At 52.1% G+C, this 21,094-nt stretch overlaps 1 protein-coding gene across 1 annotated transcript in view; it reads right to left on the bottom strand.

Moving 5' to 3' along the window:
• Positions 1-21,094, bottom strand: part of LOC133756617 (uncharacterized) — a 167,765-nt gene that overhangs the window by 2,299 nt on the left and 144,372 nt on the right. The window contains exons 39-47 of the mRNA XM_062187238.1: positions 18,199-18,348; positions 17,472-17,525; positions 15,567-15,734; positions 13,588-13,740; positions 13,241-13,372; positions 11,113-11,265; positions 8,142-8,351; positions 4,870-4,975; positions 1,879-2,006 (exon numbers count right to left, since the gene is read on the bottom strand). Coding sequence (XP_062043222.1) covers positions 1,879-2,006; positions 4,870-4,975; positions 8,142-8,351; positions 11,113-11,265; positions 13,241-13,372; positions 13,588-13,740; positions 15,567-15,734; positions 17,472-17,525; positions 18,199-18,348 — 1,254 coding nt within the window. The remainder of the gene's footprint in view (positions 1-1,878; positions 2,007-4,869; positions 4,976-8,141; positions 8,352-11,112; positions 11,266-13,240; positions 13,373-13,587; positions 13,741-15,566; positions 15,735-17,471; positions 17,526-18,198; positions 18,349-21,094) is intronic.

The following is a 21,094-nucleotide window of genomic DNA, read 5'->3' as shown; positions in this document are numbered from 1 at the left end:
ACATACTATAAGTAATCTAGATGATTTAAAACATATGGGAAGATTTCGATAGATTACAGGCAAATGCCACACCACTTTATATTTATTTATTTATTTGAAAGGCAGAAAGAGAGAAAGGGGAGAGACAGACAGAGATGTCCCACCTGCTGGTTCACTCCTCAAATGCCTGCAACAGCCAGGGCCGTGCCAGGACAAAGCCTGGGGGGCCAGGAAGTCACTGCAGGTCTCCCTTGTGGGTGGCAGGGACCCAGCTACTTGAACTATCATCACGTGCTGCCTCCCAGAGCGCACTCTTTCAGAGTCTCCATTTCAGTTCTAATCAATATATTTAAGAAGTATCCCCCTCTTCCCTTCAGAAAAACTAGGAGGGAAAAAGGTAATCATTCCCGCAGAGAAAACAATCTCATTCTAAGAAGTCATTTGAAGGTGCAATTCTGCAGCTGGTAGTTTGGATATTGGGTCAAAAGTTTGTTGCAGGAAGCTGGGGTCAGAAGTGGAGCAAGGAACTGAGCCCAGCACTCTGATATGGGATGCAGGCATCTCAAGGGGCATCTTAACCCCTGACCAAACACATCTGCCCTGAAACCATCTTACAAAAGGAGTTCAGGAAATGCAGATGTTGGTATGGGGGTGGGGTGATGGGTCTTGAAACCTGTACTCCACGGATACTGACAAGTAGCTGTGCTAGAATTTCATGTTTGGGGAAGGATGATTGTACAGAGCTTGGTGAGTCCAGCAAATAGTAGATATTAATTAATAAGGTGGCCTTTTCTTGGTCCAGATTGAGAGTAGATATTTTTTCCAGCTGGCTTCTTCTCTCTCAACAGCATGTTTAGAAATACTGCAAGGAGGGGCAGGCTTTTTGGTGTATCGGTTAAGATGCCATTTGGGATGCCTACATCCCATCCCAGAGGGCTTGAGTTCAAGTCCGAGCTCTGCTTCTAATTCCAGCTTTCTGTTCATGCAGGCCTAGGAGGCAGCGGTGGGCTCAAGGGGTTGAGTCCCTGCCACCACATAGGATGTGGGTTGATTGAATTCCTGGCCCCGGGTTTCAGTCCCAGCTTTTGTGGGCATCTCAGGGAGTAAACTAATGGATAGGATCTCTCTCGATCTCTCTCTCTCTCTCTTGATCTCTCTTCTTTCTCTCTACCTTTCAAATAAAATAAAATACATAATTTTTTTTAGAGAAATAGTACCGCAACAAACTTTTGACCCAATATCCAAACTACCAGCTGCAGAATTGCACCTTCAAATGACTTCTTAGAATGAGATTGTTTTCTCTGCGGGAATGATTACCTTTTTCCCTCCTAGTTTTTCTGAAGGGAAGAGGGGGATACTTCTTAAATATATTGATTAGAACTGAAATGGAGACTCTGAAAGATCACGAAGCAAAGGGTGGAATACTGATTAAAATCGTGCAGAGAAGGCAGGCGAAGAGGCTGTGACTGTCATTTTACCATAAACTGCAAGCTGAAATATTTCTAAAAATCCTTCCACCGGTGCTAATCTGCCTTCCAAGAAATTCTTGCAAACTAGATTTCTCACCTGTTTTAAAACGGCTTCTGAAATTCTCTATTTCTATCAGGGCACTCAAAATCGGCTGCTGCTCATGATTGAATGTAGATGATTGGGGAAACAAGAGAGAAACGGAGAGATGCAACACAGCGAGGCGTTGGTGCTGCTTTCCGCACCCACTGACTGAGCTGGGGCTGAGCAGGTGCCGTTCAGCCTAATTATCTCAGCATCAGAATTTTGTTATCCAGAGAAGCCTCTGATATATAATCTTTCCAGTGTAACGTTGAAGTGACCGCAAAACCACAATATCAGCTTCAAACTCTCCCTTGTTCGAGACATGTGATCAAGCTTCTCAGTACTTACAGTCTTCGGCCGCTGTATCCTTCTTGTTAGGGTACTGTCCATAAGATTTGTCTTTAAAAAGTGGAGCTGGGAGTGCCTGGATGGTGTGGAAGCAGAACTTAGGGAGCAGTGAGCCTGGGACAGAAGGCCTATAATTAAAAAAAAAAAAAAAAACTTAAATTATGTCTCTGGTGTTATGTCCAAAGTTCAGAGCTTAAAACGGGCGTCTACTCCACCTTCACCAACTTTCCCCTTCCTGCTTCGTCAATTTCAAGGGAAACTGGCCAAATCGGAATGCAGTTTTCTGCCCAAGGCTCCCATGATCAAGGCAAAGTACAGGAGCCAGGAGACGTGGACCGTGGGAGGTGGAAGCGGACAGACAGACGGACAGCTACACCAATTAACAGGGCTTGGTCATGAGCTGGATTTGCAGGGTGAGGCCAAAGAGCCTCTGAATTTCTCACTCAAGCCACTGGAATTTGACAGCATGGTTTGCTGCGATGGTGCTTTCCCTGCCGCAAAAGGAGTGGGTGTGGGAGGAGGAGATGAAGCCGGGCTCTGTTTGACCCCGATGACCGTGGGAGCCTGAGAGACAGGAGTGCAGACATCAAGTAGTCATTAGCTCCGTGGGCCTGGAGCTCAGAAGAGCGTTTCGAGCTGCAGGTGTGGACTTGGCGAACAATGACTCAAGCCGTGAGAACATGTGCAATTATCCAGAAACTGCGCACTGAGAACACAGGAGGCCAGAGTCCTGAGCGACGGCACCCTTCAGGGGTGGGAGAGAGATGGAGGAACCGGAAAAGGAGACAGGAGACGCAGCCGGACAAAGAGGGGCACTCGCTCTGTCTCTCGGATATGTGGCTCTGGTTGGGACCGAGTGCTTAATAGTTTTTAAAGATTTGTTTTATTTATTTGAAAGGCAGAGTGACAGAGAGAGGAGGAGAAAGAGTTCTTCCATCCGCTGGTTCACTCCCTCCCCAGATGGCCACAACATCTGGGGCTGGGCCAGGCCAAAGCCAGGGGAATAGGAGTTTCATCCTGGTCCCTCACATGGGTGCAGGGGCCCAAGCGCTTGGGCCATCCTCTGCTTTCCCAGACAAGTGAGCAGGGAGCTGGATGGGAAGTGGAGCCGCCGGGATCTGAACCGGCGCTCCTCTGGGAGGGTAGCATCACAGGCCGCGGCTTAACCTGCGGCACCGCAACACAGGGCCCTCCTCGTTCCTTCCTTAGAAACAGAACCTCAGCTGTTTTATTAGATACATGATATCCTAGACTAAGAGGAAAATGGGGCACTTCTTCCATTTTCACAGGAGGGAGGAGACTCGGCTGAGTGCAGACAGAGGTGGGCGCAGAGACAAGACTAGAGGGAGACTGCTGGTGATTTCTCAGTGAAGTCGGGGGCGAAGGTTGGGGAGTGCTGGGAGGGACGGAGACACGGAAGATTTAAAATAGTCGCTGCAGGGCCGCGGCTCAACAGGCTAATCCTCTGCCTTGCGGCGCCGGCACACCGGGTTCTAGTCCCGGTCGGGGCGCCGGATTCTGTCCTGGTTGCCCCTCTTCCAGGCCAGCTCTCTGCTGTGGCCAGGGAGTGCAGGAGGATGGCCCAAGTGCTTGGGCCCTGCACCCCATGGGAGACCAGGAGAAGCACCTGGCTCCTGCCTTTGGATCAGCGCGGTGCGCCGACCACAGAGCACCTACCGCGGTGGCCATTGGAGGGTGAACCAACGGCAAAGGAAGACCTTTCTCTCTGTCTCTCTCACTGTCCACTCTGCCTGTCAAAAAAAAAAAATAGTCTCTGCAGAGAAGAGGGGAGTGAGCTGAGGCCACCCTCAGCTCAAGGCGGGGACTCAGGAGCTGTGCCCAAGCCGGCCACACCTCCTAGGCTCTGGCTTCGCTGATCCGTTCAGTCCTGGGCACTTGAGCCGAATCAGTGCGGTCGGTACTCAGTCCTTTTGAACTGCTCTGCCTGCACACCCCACTCCTGCCGTGCTGAGTGATTACATGGGAGCCACAGAGGTGGCAGCCACCTGGTTCCCAAGGACACCGCGTCCTTCTCCTTCGCAGCCTCAGGAATGTTCCAGAGCCCGGGATGGAGAGAAGCCATCCTCAGTAAGGATCAAGCTCCTGTTGGCCAGTCCACCTTCGAACACCTTGTAGCTTTGTGAACCAGCTCACTCCCTTTCTTCTTCTTCTTCTTCTTCTTCTTCTTCTTCTTCTTCTTCTTCTTCTTCTTCTTCTTCTTCTTCTTTTTAAAAAGATTTATTTTATTTATTTGAAAAGACAGAATTACATAGAGAGGTAGAGACAGAGAGAGAAGTCTTCCATTCGCTGGTTCACTCCCCAGATGGCCGCAACAGCTGGAGCTGAGCCGATCAGAAACCAGGAGCCAAGAGCTTCTTCCAGGTCTCCCACGTTGGTACAGGGGCCCAAGGACTTGGGCCATCTTCTACTGCTTTCCCAGGCCATTGCAGAGAGCGGGATTGGAAGAGGAGCAGCCTGGGACTTGAACCAGCGCCCATATGGGATGCCGGCACTTCAGGCCAGGGCTTTTTAACCCACTGCACCACAGAGCTAGCCCCTCCCTTTCTTCCTTGAGAAGCAGTTTTGAGAACAACTGTTCTAGAACAAACTTCCGGGAGAATCCACAGTAAAGTCAAGGAGAGCGCCCGCCCCTCGTCTGTGCCTCATCCTACAGAGAAGGGAGCTAATTCAGGGACACCCTGGGGTCTGGCCTCTGCTCCATGCTGCCTGCCCAGCGTCACAGGGGCCCCCGGGCCCCCAGCACCAATCAGGCTGTACAAACAGCATCAGAGAAATGTGGTCGTTGGCGTCCCAAAGCACTAGTGTGTTCCCAAAGTGGCACATTTCACTATTCCTGAAACCGGAAGTAGGGTTTGTTCCTGCACACGTCATTCATTCATCCAGCGACCAGGGTGAAGGGGTCCCTCAATCACCACCGGGCTGTCACAGCCAGCCGCGGACCCCCTCCCCCAGCGGAGGAGGGGTGCTTACCTCGCGGGGAGCCGGGCGGGGCGTCCTGGAGCTGACTCTGCAGCTCCTCCAGGCGCTGGAAGGCGCTCAGCTTCGCGCTGCGCTCCCGGGCCAGCCGGCTCCTCACCTGCGGAGACAGCACGTGGGCAGCACGGGCGTCCACACAGCTCACTCCAGTTCCCGGGGCTCCCAGCGGGGCGGGAGGGGGTGGCGGGTCCCAGGCTATGCCAAGTGCGTTCCAAGCTCTGGGTGGGCCCCATCCAGCCTCTTGAGAATCAAGAACTTGAGGAAGACCAAGAACTTAATGGGAGAAGAACACAAGGCCGTGCCTGGAATCCCTTCTTACTTCACAGCGCTGTGTCTTTGGGGTACAGGAGGAGGGGAGGTACAGGAGGAGGGGAGGGTGGCCAAGCTGCAGCACCTTCACAAAGGCTCTGCGGGAGCCCCTGGGTGGTTGCAACCCCAGTGGGAGGCCTGGCAGAAGGCCCATCCCCGGGGGCTTGACCCTGGCTGTGCTGACCCACCGTCCTCCAGCCACAGAGTCGCTGGGTCCAAAGTGTGTGTCACCTGCACAGATGGTGGGCATTTTTTTATTTTTAGATGTAACATCTCAGAAGTCTCCTTGATTATAAAGAAGTAATAAACATGATAGTGAGTTGAATAGTGCCCCCCCCCCCCAAAAAAAAAAACTCATGTCTGCCTGGAACCTCAGAATGGACCCTTGTTTGGAAATCAGGTCTTTACAGATATGATTAAGCTAGGAAGAGGTGAGGTGGAACTTACCAGGACAACAGTGGGTGCCGTCCAGATAAGCAGAGGAGGATTATGGTAAGGAGGCAAACAGAGGTGATGGAGGATGAAACCACAAAGCCAGGAAAGCCCAAGGAGTGCCAGAAGCCTCCAGAAGCTAAGAGCAGATGCCTCTGCGGAGCCTTCTAAAGGAAGCAGCCTCACCGGGACCTCAAGTCTAGACTTCTGGCCTCTTGGTCTGCGAGGGAATGCATTTCTGTTGTTCTAAGCTTCCAGCTTGTGGTGATTTGCTAAGGCAACCCAGGAAACCAATGCACCTGCTGGCCTTCAAAATTCAGCTGCAGAGGTTTTAAATCCCAAGACACTCCCTGCACCCCTGCAGCTGTGACCACAGGCTTGCGTGTGTGTGTGTGTGTGTGTGTGTGTGTGTGTAGCCTGCATTTTAATAGATTGTCCCCAGGTGCAGAGTTAGAGCTCAGGAGAGTAGGATGCACATTTCCTGTGGGTCCCAGTCAGTGCCTTGCCTAAGGCCACACAACCGCAAAGTGGCAGAGCCGGTTTCCGGCCAGGTCTGTCTTCCTGCTCCCAAGGCTGTGTTCACTCACATTCCTAACAGTCCACATGGACTGAGCGCTATTTACCAGGCCCATCCTGACGGCTTTATTCTAATGACCTAATTTAATTCTCCCCAGATTCCACGAAGTGGGTACATTATCTCCACTGTACAGACAAGGAAAGTAAAGACCAGAGAGGCCACAGTCTTGGCCCAAAGTCACGGGCTGGAGGTCGGGAGTAGGGACCAGAGAACCTGACTTCAGGGCCTCTGCTGTGACCTCAGCAGGTACGGGGGCAGGGGCAGGCCAGGCCAGGGGTCCTGTCCAAGGTCAGACAGTCAAGGAATGAATGAAGTCACCCAGGGGCTCGCAACACCAGCATCCCATATCAAAGCACCAGTTTGAGTCCTGGCTGCTCCACTTGCAGTCCAGCTCTCTCTCTGCTAATGTGCTTGGGAAAACAGTGGAAGATGGCCTAAGGACTTGGTCCCCTGCCACCCATATGGGAGACCCAGATGGAGTTCCTGGTTCCTGGCTTCGGCCTGGCCCAGCCTTAGCCGTTGCACACATTCCTCTTTCTGTTGCTCCGCCTTTCAAATAAATAAATGAATACATAAAAATGACAGAAGTCACCCTGGCGATGGCAGCTCTTGTTGGCCGAGGAGTGCCGTTCAGTTGTTGAGAGAGCTGCAGGGGTAATTCAGAAAGAACCGATATTTTTACACACATGGTGGAAAAGTATATTTATTGAGAGATTCCTCAAAATATTTTTTACTCCCTCTACAATTTCTGCCACTAAACAAATAATCAAATGTTAAGTAGAGAGAACTTTGGAGAAACACATCTCTGAACCGCTCTTTTTTGTGGTTTTAGAAAAGCATAAATTACAGAATTAATGTCGGATGCTGAATCTGTCTTGCAGTTTCCATCATACTCCAGTTTCCTTTTCATGCAACAAATGTGAACTTCTAGTCTAAAGCTACTCATTTACTTTCTCCTTTTCTCCAGAAATATTTGCTTTGCACGCCCTCAAAGTTTTTATTTATTATTTATTTATTTTTAAAGATTTATTTATTTGAGGGGTAGACTTACAAACAGACAGGGATAGGGAGAGAGAAAGAGAGAGAGAGAGAGAGAGAGAGGGAGAGGGAGAGGGAGAGGGAGAGGGAGAGGGAGAGGGAGAGAAAAGAGATCTTCCATCCATTGGTTCACTCCCCAAATGGCTGCAACGGTCAGAGCTGGGCCAATCCAAAGCCAGGAGCCTGAAGCTTCTTCCAGGTTTCCCACATGGGTGCAGGGGCCCAAGGACTTGGGCCATCTTCCATTACTTTCCCAGGCCACAACAGAGAGCTGGGTCAGAAGTGGAGCAGCTGGGCCTCGAACTGGCACTCATATGGGATGCCGGCCCGCACTATAGGCTAGGGCTTTACCCACTACGCCACAGCGTCAGCCCCTCGAGTTTTAGCCCTTTTTTTGTCATTTATTTTTGTATAATTCTCCTTACTGACCTCCTCCTTGAGCACTTGTAACACTTGACCAATAAATTCCCTTACGTTTCCAAACCTTTCTATCTCTCACTGTCTCTAGGGAATGAACGAAATGATTTCTTCACCCAATGGGTATGTGTGAAGCACCTGCTCCGTAAGGTATTCTTTTTTCTTCTTTTTTTTTTTTTGGTTTATTTATTTATTTGAAAGGCAGACTTATGGGGGTGGGAAGGAGACAGAGGAGGGGGGAGAGAGAGAGGGAGAGGGAGATCTTCCACCTGCTGGATCCTAAAGGATCACTAGTCAGAGATCGGAGCTGGGTGGAAACAGGTTTTCAGGAGGATGAGGAGGAAGCAGAGGTCTTGAGCCTCCAGACAGTGGAGCTGGCCAGGCCACTTCATGGTGCACCTGCCCGCCTGGCGGAGGAGGAGAGAGAGGCCTAGAAATGCAGAGGCAGAAGGCCTGGGCTGTCGCTGGAGCACCCAGGGCACCTGGCGCTCACCTGGCGGAGTTCTCGCGTCATCTCCTTCTGCTGCAGCTGGCCCCGCCTCCGAGTCCTCTGGGCCTCCTCGGTAAGGAGCTGTAGTTGCTGCTCCTTGTGCCCTACGTCTTCCAGGAGCTGCTCCACACTGCAGGTTCTCAGGGTGTCCAGCTGCCGCCGGCGGAGCGCTTCCTGAGCCACTTTGCTCTGCAGGTCCTGCAGCGCTCGAGCCTGCGGAGGGGAGGCCAGCAGACGTCTTAGGTCGGAGGTTAGGAATTAGCCAGGTGTGTGTGTGTGTGTGTGTGTGTGTGTGTGTGTGTGAGAGAGAGAGAGAGAGAGAGAGAGAGAGAGAGAGAGAAGGGTCTGAAGAAACCAGCACCTGCTTTGGAAGCCCCAGAAGCCAGCCCTTCCCCCAAGGAAAGCCCCCAGGAGGATTCTCTCTCCTCAGGACCAAACGTGTCACCTGACCTGATAACATGGGGCAATAAAACCTTCTCAGATGCCCCAAGGGCAGCCCCTCTGCTCTGCCCAGCACCAGCACCTCTGGGGAGGAATTTGCTAATTTTCACCCAACATCCTTTGTCCTGGAGGAGAGGAGGGAGATGGGTAAAGAGACTCCCTTAAAAACCAGGAGTCCAAACAGACTGTGTGCTCAGCCCTCTGCTCTCAGCTGCGCTGCCCGCCTGGCCTGCCCAGTGTGTTCTCTCTGTTCTGCCGCGTAACCTCACTCTCCCCCAGTCCGAGTGACTGGCGCTCTCTCTATCTGTCCCTTCCATTCTGACGGATGCCTTATCCCTAATAAAACCGTATCACTTCGCTCTCTGTCTCGGGCCTGACTTCTTTCTTGCGTGAAGACAAGAACCCCACGGCTTCCACGGCTCTTTTCTCCGGTGACAGAAGGAGAGAGCTCAGGGAGCAGTGAGGGGGATGCAGACCACCACGCCCAGCGGGGCTGGGGGCACAAGGTGACAGGGGCTCTGGGCTCCACATAATGCAGGCCCACCGTTCTGCCTCCTGTGAGCCGGCAGCAAGACCTGCAGGATCCTGCCTGACCTGGAGTTTGTACCGCAGCCCTGGGCAATCATCAGAGGAAACAAAATAATCAGAGCAGTCACCACAAAAGCCAGGCGAAGGACAGACTGCAACCTCAGGTCAAGTAGTTGTCTGTTAGTAACAAGATTTGCTGATAAAGCAGACATCAATTAGCTTGTTGACCAAAGAATTTTATCTATCACAAACTATATTTGCATTGTCAAAGAACCCTGATGACGGGCTAGCAGTGGAAGGATTTAACACCAGGGAGTCAGGTCCTCCAGCACAAGCCTTGAAAGGGAAGGGAGATTCTTATTGGGGCTCCATTTTGACTTCCAAGACAGCTTTGGAGAAGCCAGGTCTGAGACGGTTGAAGAGAGAAAAGAGGAGAGATCGTTTAGCTCTGCTCCAAAGTTTTTCCAACAAGTAGCTGCCTATGTACCAGATGGCCAGTCCTTAACTGCGATAGCGATAGGAATTATTCATGGTTGAATGATGATTTTACAGTTTATCAAGTACTTTACATAATTAACTCACCAAAGCAATCGATGGTGGAAGACCTAGGGTCCAAGACAGGCAAATTCTATTTCAGCCCGGCTTCCTCAGGCTGTTATTGAAACTCAGCTGAACAGGTTTAGATTGTAAACCTAGGGTCTCTCTGCTTCATTCACGCTCAGAGGACTGGCACAGTTTACAAAAAGCTTAGAGCTACAGCATCTTCATTTTTTAAAAATATTTATTTATTTATTTGCAAGGCAGAGTTACAGAAAGAGGGTGAGAGAGAGGGGCAGAGAGAGAGAGAGAGAGATGGAGAGAATCTTCAATCCACTAGTTCACTCCCCAAATGGCTGCAATTTCGTTTCCTACCAGGCTGAATTCAGGAGCCTGGAACTCCACCCAGGACCCCATGCAGCGGTCCAAGCACCTGAGCCATCTTCTGCTGCTTTCCCAGATGTATTAGCAGGGAGCTGGATCAGAAGTGGAACAGCTGGGACTTGAACCAGTGCTCATATGGGATGCCAGCCTCATAGGTGGTGGTTTAACCCACTGCACCACAACACTGGCCTCATGCACCTTTATTTTTATTTTTTAAACTTTTATTTAATAAATATAAATTTTGAAAGTACAACTTTTGGATTATAGTGGTTTTTCCCACCATAACCGCCCCCCAACTGCAAACCATCCCACCTCCTACTCCCTCTCCCATCCCATTCTTTATTAAGATTCATTTTTAATGATCTCTATATACAGAAGATCAACTTAGCATATACTAAGTAGAGATTTCAACAGTTTGCACCCACACAGACACATAAAGTATAAAGTACTGTTTGAGTAGTAGTTTTACTGTTAATTCGCATAGTACAACACATTAAGGACAAGGATCCTCCATGGGGAGTAAGTGCACAGTGACTCCTGTTGTTGATTTAACAACTGACACTCTTATTTATGTGCTCCTTTATTTTGTTGCCGGTCCCTGTTGAGCAGTCACTTCTGGGAGCTACACTTAGCACGGATCATCAGGGAAAGACCCTAGACTCTCCGTTTGGGGAATCATTCCCAAGGCGGGGCCACACGTGGCGTGCTTGGGTGACTGTCTCTGGAAAGTGTGCTTGCCCCACGAGGGGCCTGTGTACGAGGCAGACACTTCGCTCCTAAGACAGCTTTGGTAAAAAGATCCACATGGGAACACACACACAAACACACACACACAGTGGTCCACGATGATACTGCAAATGAGTAATATTTATCATCTCATTCAAACACAGGAAGGAGCAACCACCTTTCGGCCACTGCCCTTGGCTTCTGGGCTGGCAGAGAGAAGGGAAATGGGGGTCAGAGCCATCTCCTGGCCGCGCCACCCGCTCGACTTCCAGCAGCCACGGCGCCACTTCTGGTGGCCACACTCAGCCCTGCAGAGCGTGTTCCGAGGGAGGCGGGTGAGGCCCCGCAGCTCAGCTACCTGCTTGTCCTGCTGCTTCCACATCCTCGCGTTGTCATCGTGAGCCCTGGCCAGGGCCCGCCTGAGACCCAGTAACTGTTGGCGAAATACACCCACTTCCTGTTCTGCCATCAGCCGGATGCTCAAACACTCTTTCTTACTTTGCATAGATTCCTGTGAACATCCAAAACGGAGTAAGTTAGATTCCTTGCCATATTTTACATTTCACAGGTAGTAGCTAAGCTATTTCCTTAGCCATTCTTCCTTCTTTCTTTCTTTTTGAAAGAGTTGGAGTTTATTACACTGCTTGAATTATATTTATTGTCTCTTTTTAAAAAATATTTATTTTATGTATTTGATAGGCAGAGTTACAGAGAGAGAGGGAGTTGGGGGCGGGGAGGTCTTCCATCTGCTGGTTCACTCCCCAAATAGCCACAACAGCCAGGGCTGGACCAGGCTGAAGCCAGGAGGCAGGAGCTTCTTCCAGGTCTTCCATGCAGATGCAGGGGTTCAAGCACTTGGGCCATCCTCCAGTGCTTTCCCAGGCACATTAGCAGGGAGCCAGAATGGAGGCTGAGCAGCCAGGACTTGAACCCGAGTCCATATAGGATGCTGGTGCTGCAGGCAGCAGCTTACCCTGCTGTGTCACAACACCAGCCCCGCTGCTTTATCGTTTAAAAAACACAATATTTATTTATTTGAAAGGCAGAGGGAGAGAGGTATCTTCCATCCACTAGTTCGTTCTCCAAATACCCACAACAGTTGGGGATAGGCCAGACTGAAGCCAGGAGCTAGCTGGCTCCAGCCATCTGTGTTGCCCATGTGGGTGGCAGGAACCCACGTATTTGGGCCATCAGCTGCTGCCTCCCAGCGTGTGCATCAGCAGGCAGCTGGACCAGAAGCACAGCGTGGCCGAGACTCAAACCTGGCAGTCTGATGTGAGATGCAGCTTAACCAGCTGCGCCACGCTGCCTAACCTCATCTTCTTAACTTTCGGTAAAACAGAGCTCCTGCTTGGTTTTAAGTAAGACTAGTGCTCAACGGGGCCAGTGTTTGGCCTAGTAGTGAAGACACGGTGCCCCACAGTGGAGCGCCTGGATTCGCTCCCTGGGCCTGGCTCCTGACTTCAGCTTCCTGCTGGAGGACACTCGAGAGGCAGCAGTGTTGGCTCAAATAAGCAGGTTCCTGACACTCGCGAAGGAATCTTGCATCGGGTTTCCAGCTCTTGGCTTCAGCTTGGCCCAGTTCTGGCCTTTGCAGGCTTTGGGGGGTGGGTAGTGAACCAGGCAGTGGGAACTCTCTCTCTGCCTGTCTCACTCTGTCTCTTTCTCAAAAAGAGAGGCTCTTTTTTTTTTTTTTTTGGCAGGCAGAGTGGACAGTGAGAGAGAGAGAGACAGAGAGAAAGGTCTTCCGTTTTGCCGTTGGTTCACCCTCCAATGGCCGCTGCGGCTGGTGCATCTCGCTGATCCGAAGCCAGGAGCCAGGTGCTTCTCCTGGTCTCCCATGCGGGTGCAGGGCCCAAGCACTTGGGCCATCCTCTACTGCCTTCCCGGGCCATAGCAGAGAGGTGGCCTGGAAGAGGGGCAACCGGGATAGAATCCGGCGCCCCAACCGGGACTAGAACCCGGTGTGCCGGCGCCGCAAGGCGGAGGATTAGCCTGTTAAGCCACAGCGCCGGCCAAGAGAGGCTTTTAATCTATTGCAGAAATAAGCAGTGTGACAGATCAGAGGAAGTAAAGACTTTCAGAAGCAGTGAGTTTCCAAAGCACTATCAATACACGCTTTTTGTTTCATTTTGCTTTAAAGTGGACTTTTCCACTCATTTTATTACTGCCTTTGTCTCGGATAATCACGCGCCCAATGCTAAGATTTGCAGAATCCTCACAAAGCAGCTGCAAGCCCTCAGTACAGTCTCCCCTCCATCTCATCACTTCCCTTGGGCTCAAGGCTCTGATCGGTTCTCCGTCGCCAGCTGCTTCTGCCTCTTCTGGATTTCTCCCGAGGCCCTGACGTTGCCTGTTCCCGGGGAAGACGCCAACAGCCCAGGTCCCTCGGATGCTTGGCCCTGCCACCCGACACCGGTAGGCAGCTGCCCAGCTGCCGGCTGTGGGGCTATGGCGTGGAGGAGGCCCTGCGCCCTGGCGCTCACCTTCTCTGCCCGCCTCAGCTGGCCCTGGAAGTGCGCCTGCTGCGCGCTCAGCCTCCAGCGGCCCAGGCTCCTCGCTTTGCACACCAGGGCGGCCAGGCTGCAGTTGTCCTGCTCCGAGGCCAGCAGCTGCTCCTGCCAAGAAGGCTTGGTTTCAGAAGAGGCCGCCCGGCCCTGTGCTTTTCCCAGGAAGGGTGCAAATCCTCCCATCAGAGACGCGCCTTCCAGAAGGGGACACAGGCGTGCAGCTGAGGCTTCCTGGGGGGAGGGGTGGGGTGTGACCAGCTGGAGAGTTCACAGGCCGCGGGCAGCAGCCGCTGAGACCCCCAAGATTAAACGGAATCACATACTTGGGCTGTGTTTTCTTTCATTCCTTCGTCCGACCCGGCGGAGCCCCACTTTTTCTTTAGGGCCTTCATAGTGGCGATCCCTTCTGTTCTCACTTCGCCGATGAGCTCGTACACGCTCTGGATCAAATTAAGCTGATTCTCATCCAGCTTCTCCTGCAAACCACAGGCCCAAGTCAAGGAAGTACAGTGGATCTGGCTGGCGTGAAGGGGCCAAAACCTACAAGCCTAACCTTCCGAAGTGAGTTTGCACTAAAATATCACCCAGCCAGATAGCGACTCTGCATTATGTTGGATGTCACACCAGTGGCACCCCGAGCACTGTCTGGAGTCCAGAGGGCTTTGTCCTTCGGACACCCGCCCATCCCAGCGCGTGTCTCGCTTGTCCCTAGCCAGGCGAGCTGAGCTGAGTAGGACAGAGAGTGGGACAGTGAAGAAGTCACAGGCAGAAAAGTTGCTGACCGAAATGCACCCCCACCTCCTGGGGGAGATTACTTGGGAGCTGAACCAAGGATTTTTCTTGCCAGGTTGAGTCAAAGCAGAATCTGGCCAGACAAGACATCATAGATGAGCCGCTCACAAGCAAGCCCATTAAATAGAGAGAAGGTGGAAGAGGGATGCAGCTTCGCCACGAAACCCCCCGTTCTCAACAGCTACGACTAATGGCTGATGATCAATGGTTAGTCCAACCGCAGACCCGGTGCCATGGATTGCATTGTCTCCACCCGCCCCCAAATTCACATGTTGAAACCCTAACACCCTCTGCGTCCATGACTAGGGATACAGGAGCTTTAGCAGGTAGTTAAGGTTAAACTGAGGTCGCTCACAAGGATGGGGTCTATTCTGGTAAGTCTGGCCTTATACGAAGAGGCAAAGAGAGATCTTTCTTTTTTCCTGACCACGTGAGGACACAGCAAGAAGATGGTCACGGGCACCAGAGAAGGAGCCCTCACCAGAAACAGACCATGTGGGCACCTTGACCTCAGACCTGCAGCTTCTGGAACCATGAGGAAATTTCTGCTGTGGTATTTGTTAGGGCAGCCTGAGCTAAGATGCCCAGTGTGCTTGAGGTAAGAGGCAGGGGCCACTTCCCTGCAGAGGAAGGTAGTACCCAGTGAGGAGCCATGGCAGGGAGCAGAACATGGGTAGAGTACCTGTTAGCAAAAAACCCTAGGGACCACTCTGGACCCTCAAGGGAGAGGTAAGGAGGTACAGAGAGATAGGGAGACTCAAATGGGGCTCACTTCGGGGTGTAGCATCCCACAGCAGGGAAGAGGCAGAGTTGGGGAAAGCTGCGGCCTTGGGTGGTCGGTCTGTACTGACATCGCACCTGCAGGACAACCAAGGGCCCACTGGTGGCCTGGGGCATCTGACTCACAGCTGCTCAGACCTCGTAGGAGAGCAAGCAGCTTCCCCCGTGCTGCAGGCCCAAGGGCGCTGCGTCGCTCTGCTTGCTGGGATAGGTCTGCACTAACAGGCCGGTTGCTCCCTGACATTGGATATGAAAGAGAGTCTGGCGGGCGTTTTGAGGGTTGGGGAAATGAGAATGGGCTCAAATTCTGAACCTGCCCAGCAAGCTCTTAGGAGGTACCTGCCGCTGCCTGCCCTGGCATCTGGCCTTGGCCAGGCCCTGTGCTCTCTCGTTTGGACAGTCACATTCAGTAGACATAATAGTGACAGCAAATGGTAGAGATTTTGTGCAGAAACCCCCCACCCCCACCCCCTTCTCTCAATAGCAAGCAGATGGCTACAATGGCAACTGGCAGTAGAGCGTGAAAAAGAAACATCTCCGTTATCCAAAAGGCAGTGTCTCCTGCGGGAAAAGGATGGCAGCCCACTGCTGACTCTCCCTCTGCAGTGAAAACTGAGAGCTGGAAAATTCTCGGGCCCAAGGGTCTCGGGTTACCACGAAGTGCATTCTGTCACTGATCCCTCGGTGCCCAGCCACCAGGCTGCCCAGACAGCTGGCACGGGGCACTTACTTTTATGTGTAAACAGGTCACAAACAAAGCTTGGACTAGTGCTTCGTATTCTTCCTGGACTTCTTTTCTGATCTCGTTTCTGAGATTCAGATTCTCCTCTTCCAAAGCCGTGAGTTGGGCTCTCAGAGCAGTGATTTCCATGATCATATCGTGACTAAGCTCTGCAACCTACCGGCAGAATTAGATAAATAAATACACAAGGGGGCCGGCGCTGTGGCACAGTGGGTTAAAGCCTGGCCTGAAGCGCCAGCATCCCATATGGGTGCCGGTTTGAGTCCCGGCTGCTCCACTTTTGATCCAGCTCTCTGCTATGGCCTGGGGAAACAGTAGAAGATGGCCCAAGTCCTTGGGCCCCTGCACCCATGTGGGAGAAGAAGCCAGAAGAAGCTCCTGGCTCCTGATTTCAGATTGGCTCAGCACCGGCCATTGTGGCCATTTGGGGAGTGAACCAGCAGATGGAAGACCTCTCTCTTTCTATCTCTCCCTGTAACTCTGTATTTCAAATAAATAAAAATAAATCTTAAGGTAAATAAATAAATACACAAGGGTACTTCAGAAGCTTCATGGCAAATGTATAGTATGAAAAAAAAACTATGCATGGACTTCAAATTTTTTTGCACCAAAATAAACTTATTTTCAAACTTTTTATTGATTTATTATAAATTTATTTGAAAGGCAGAGAGACAAGGAAAAAGAGAGAGACCGCTCATTCACTGATTCACTCCCCAAATGCCAGCAATGGCTGGAGCTGGGCGGGGACAAGGTGGAGAGCGAGATGCTCAACTCAGGTTTCCCATGTGGGTGGCAAGAACCCAGGTACTTGAGCCATCACCTGCTGCCCCCAGGGGTGCTCATTAGCATGAGGCTAGAATCAGAAAAGGAGCTGGCTCTCAAACCTGGTCTTCTGATGTGGGATGTGGGTGTCCCCAGTGGTGTCTCAATCACTAAGCCTTGTCCTTGAACTTAGCTTTTAATTCAATTGTCCATGAGGTTTTTGAAATGTGTTTATCCATCCATTGTATATATGTATTTATATCTATCTATATTTCCATATACATAAAACATCTTAGGGGTTGCAGACTGCTATAGGATTAGTAGTGAACTTTCATTTCTGCTTTGACTCCAACAAAAAGGATGACTTCCTGCTCTGAAGTGTGGCCTGGAGAAGCTCAGATTGATTTTGTGATCCTAGGACAGAGCTGGACATGTAGCCAGTGCTCAACAAATGCAAGAGGGGCCGGTGCCGTGGCTCAGTGGGTTAATCCTCTGCCTGCGGCGCCAGCATCCCATATGGGCACCGGGTTCTGGTCCCAGCTGCCCCTCTTCCAGTCTAGCTCTCTGCTATGGCCTGGGAAGGCAGTGGAGGATGGCCCAAGTGCTTGGGCCCTGCACCTGCATGGGAGACCAGGAGGGAGCACCTGGCTTTGGCTTCGGATCAGCACAGCTCCGGCTGTGGCGGCCATTTGGGGAGTGAACCAACGGAAGGAAGACCTTTCTCTCTGCCTCTCCCTCTCACTGTCTGTGGCTATACTTCTCAGATAAATAAATAAGATCTTTTTTAAAAAAAAACAAAACAAAACAAAACAAATGCAAGAAACTCTACTTGAGCCCTTGTCAGCAGGAGGCACTACTCCAGCTGTCTGGGTCTCTACTCCAGGGTAGCCTTGTCTGGACACCTTGGCCCAAACACCCCTTCTTTTTTCTGGGATGCACTTTAACTGGCCTCTAAAGAAAACAAACAACAATGCTCCCCTTCCAAAATAACAAAAACCCAAAGATATTAGGAAATAATAAAAATAACCCAAAACGCTCAAGCCAGAAGGGCCCTGTAAGGAGACCGCTCGCGGGCAGGGCTGTGACAGGTGACAGATGATCCCCCAGTGGACAGCACTGGCCTGCACCCACCTGAGTAGCGACGTCTTCGGGTGGCCCTTGTCCTCTCTGCAGGACCTCTAACTCCTGGGGAGGACAAAGCAGGAAACTTAAACGTGTGTTCCTCCAAACGTGGCTCAGTGCAACGCAGAGAGCTTGGGCACGGGGAGAAGTCAAGTGGGGCGAATCCAAGACTCATTGTTTGATGCTCTAGCGCACCGTTTGGGTTTGTTTTTTGACTATCTCTTTCGGATTTTTACATTTTTTTCAGGTACAAACTCACATTGCCCTGACCTTCTGATGCTGTTTCAAAGCAGTGCACAGCCTGGGCCTCCGGAGCGACTCCTAGATCCCACCAGCGGGATCTCGTTTTCGGGAAGTTTCGCCAGGGAGACTGGCCCACGATGTACATGCCAAAGATGGCATTTATTCAGAGATCCTGGGTTCCTCATTGGACCCCGGGAAGCACAAGGAGCCTGGTGTGTTCTGGGGGCGGGAGGTCAGCCACAACCCTGCCCCTGGTGGCCCAGCCCCTTAGCTGTTCCCTTCTGGCACCACCCACTGGACTTCCCCGGACTGCATCACCCCGCTGTGACCACCAGCGCCCAAGAAACAGAGCCAATGGGAAGAGAAGTTTAGTGGGTACCGGTCCCCTCATGTCTGGCTTCAGACTCCGTTTTGCATCCTTCCTCGGGGCAGCCCCCAGGGCCTCCCTGTGCACCCCCAGTGCCTACTGGGGTTCTTGTCACTGGGAACCCACCTGTTCCTTCTGGCGCAGCCTCTGCCTTGCGTGCTGCAGCACCTGCTCATAGCACGTGGAGTAGGCCTCGAAACTGCTGCGTTCTCGCGCCACCACGTCACAGCCCAGGGACAGGAGGCAGGCCTCGAGATGGTCCTTTCTGAAAGCGATCTGAAAAGGCAGACGCCTAGGCCTCAGCAGTCCAGCATGGCAGCCCCACCGGGCCAGGGCTCAGGGCACACGTGGCCGTGGCTCACAGACATGCTTTCGTCTCCTTTCTGCACCTACAGGTCAGCCCTCGCCTCGCCAGCCTCTCTCTCAGCCCTGCTTTGCACGTTGGCAAGGCCGGGGAGCAGATCACACATGGAGGCCTGTATACTGGGTCTAAATATTGAAAGGGTGGAAGTCAAATGAACAAGCCATTGAAATGCAATGCCTGATTCCAATGTCTTGGGAAATAGCCCTTCCAAGTGACCTGGGGGGCCAGGTTTGGATTTATTACTCTTGGCACTACGCTGAAGTGCGGCGACCTGGGCAGGAGAGCTGGTCCCTGGGTCCAAGTTTACTGTGTGGTCCCTTTCTCTTCCCACCTCTGGGCTCACGTCCAACTCCAGCCACACCCCGCTGTGGCTGCCCCTGGACCACCCCTGGGCAGGAGGTCCATGCCAGCCCTGGACTCCCAGGCACCTGGAGCATGTTGTGGAAGGAAGGCCAGAGCTGAGAGGATGCATTCTTGGTAGGGGAGGGCAGGGCTGGAGGAGGGCCTGAGAGGGGCGCCCTGACGTGTGGGAGGCCGTCCTGCAGGGGCCCCTGTGCAAGTTTCCCACAATTGCAGTGAACCGAATCCATCAGGCGCTGAATCCCAGGGCCACACAACTCACTCCCAGGCAACCCCACTCCCTGCCTTCCTCCGGACACTGGGGCTGCCTTGGGAAGAGGTGGCCACTGAGGCATGGAGGAAAAGACCTGGGAGACTTAGAAGCTCCAGGCTCCTGGCTTTGGGTCAGCCCAGCTCTACGGCAAGCTTAGATGTAAGCTCTGCAGAGGAATGGGAACCAGCAGATGGTTGGCTGGACAGACCTCCCCAGCAGGATCCACACGTGCCTCCATGCTTCAGGGACTGTGTCTGTTGCATCTGGGGTTGCACGGGGCCAAAGCCCAAGACCCGGGCTGACTGTGGCGTGAGCTTTGTCTGTGACACTTCCAGGGCCAGGCCAACTCCCGGCTTACCAGTAGCCTGCTGCTGAGGTCGGGCTGCCCTGAGCCTGGGGAGGTGTCCCTAGCTCTGCCCTCCTTGTCCTGGGAAGCCCTTGTCTTGCCAGTGCAGCCTCAGTGCCTTGCTGACCCCAGGGAAAGTTCACGGTGGGTTCTCAAGGCAAGTCAGAGAGGCAAAGTGGGCAGGATGGCAAACAGCAGTAGGACAGAGCACAGCGCTGGGTCACCCACGGCGGGTGGTAGGGCAGCAGGCTGGGGACTTGGAGGGTGGGGCTGGCGTCACCGCAGTGAGGGTTCTATACCCGGGTGCTCTTTGACCCAGTCACTTCGCTTCCAGGAATTTATCTTCAGGGAAGGTTAAAAGGTGTCTACCAAAATATATGTAAGCAGGTGTTCTTTTTTTTTTTTTTTTTTTTCCCAATGAACAAAAATGGGAACAACCTAATGTGTCTGACAATGGAAGTGAACTGAAGCCATCCGACTCTCCTACACAAGGAAATGCTGGACAGCAGTCGTAAAGGGAACCGTGTGCAGTGGTGAGGAAAGAGGCTTAGAATACATAGTCATGGGGAAAAGCACCTTTTAAAAAAGGCCATTCAGGCGCCAGCGGTGCTGTGGCTTAGCGGGTAAAGCCATCGCCTGCAGTGCCGGCATCCCAGATGGGCACTGGTTCGAGTCCCAGCTGCTCCATTTCTGATTCAGCTCTCTGCTATGGCCTGGGAAAGCAGTAGAAGATGGGAGACTTAGAAGCTTCAGGCTCCTGGCTTTGGGTCAGCCTGGCTTTGGCCTTTGTGGCCATTAGGGGAGTGAACCAGCAGATAGAAGACCTCTCTTTCTCTGCCCCTCTGTAACTCTGCTTTTCAAATAAGTAAATGAAATCTTAAAAAAAAAAAAAAAAGAAGGAAGTTAAAAAAAAAAAAAAAAGGGCCAGACACAGTAATCTTATTTGTGGGGGGGAAAAAAAAGTGTGTGAATAGGAAAAACTTCAGAAAGTTTGGAAAGAAATGTGCCAAAAAACAATGGTGGTTTTCCGTGAGTGCTAAGAGTGTGAGTGTTTTTTTCTCATTTTCTACTAAACCGTTCAGCATCTGGCCCAGCCCACCACCCTTCCAATCACAGTTGGCTGCAGCCGTCCATGCTTCACTCATTTTAATGCAATAAGGTCTCCAGGAAACCCCAAAGGCCAGGATGTGGACAGTTTCTGGATAACTGAACACGTGCAGGTTCCCGGATGGTTGTGCGCCTGGTGTGGGGCTGGAAGCCTAGACCTCTTCCCCCATACTTCATCCCATGCATTTCTTCATGTACGCTTTTCATATCTGTATAATGAACCAGCAAACCTAAGTATTTCCATGAATTCGGTGAGCTGCTCCAGCAACTAGAACCAGAGAAGGGCGTTGTGGTACTCCCAGTGTGGAGCCGGCCGGCCGCTGGAGACACAGGTCAAACGTGCTGGGGCTTGTGATTGGCATCTGAAGGTGTGGCGGTCCTGGGCCTGGGCCCTCGCCTGCAGGGTCTGACACTAGCTCCTGGTGGACAGTAGCAGAACCGAACAGAATGGGCGGACACACAGCTGTCACCTGTGGAATTGTTGGCTGGCGTGGTGGGCGGGTAAGGAAGTGATGTGTTGTGACAGCCAAGGAGAAAGTGAGGATGAGCTGGGATTTATTTTTTCTACTCAATTATAAGACGATAGAACACA

This window comes from Lepus europaeus, chromosome 3, assembly GCF_033115175.1.
Source record: "Lepus europaeus isolate LE1 chromosome 3, mLepTim1.pri, whole genome shotgun sequence".
NCBI classification, from domain to species: domain Eukaryota; kingdom Metazoa; phylum Chordata; class Mammalia; order Lagomorpha; family Leporidae; genus Lepus; species Lepus europaeus.
The sequence above is the reverse complement of the archived record's forward strand: the minus strand, read 5'-3'. Positions and strand labels throughout refer to the sequence as shown.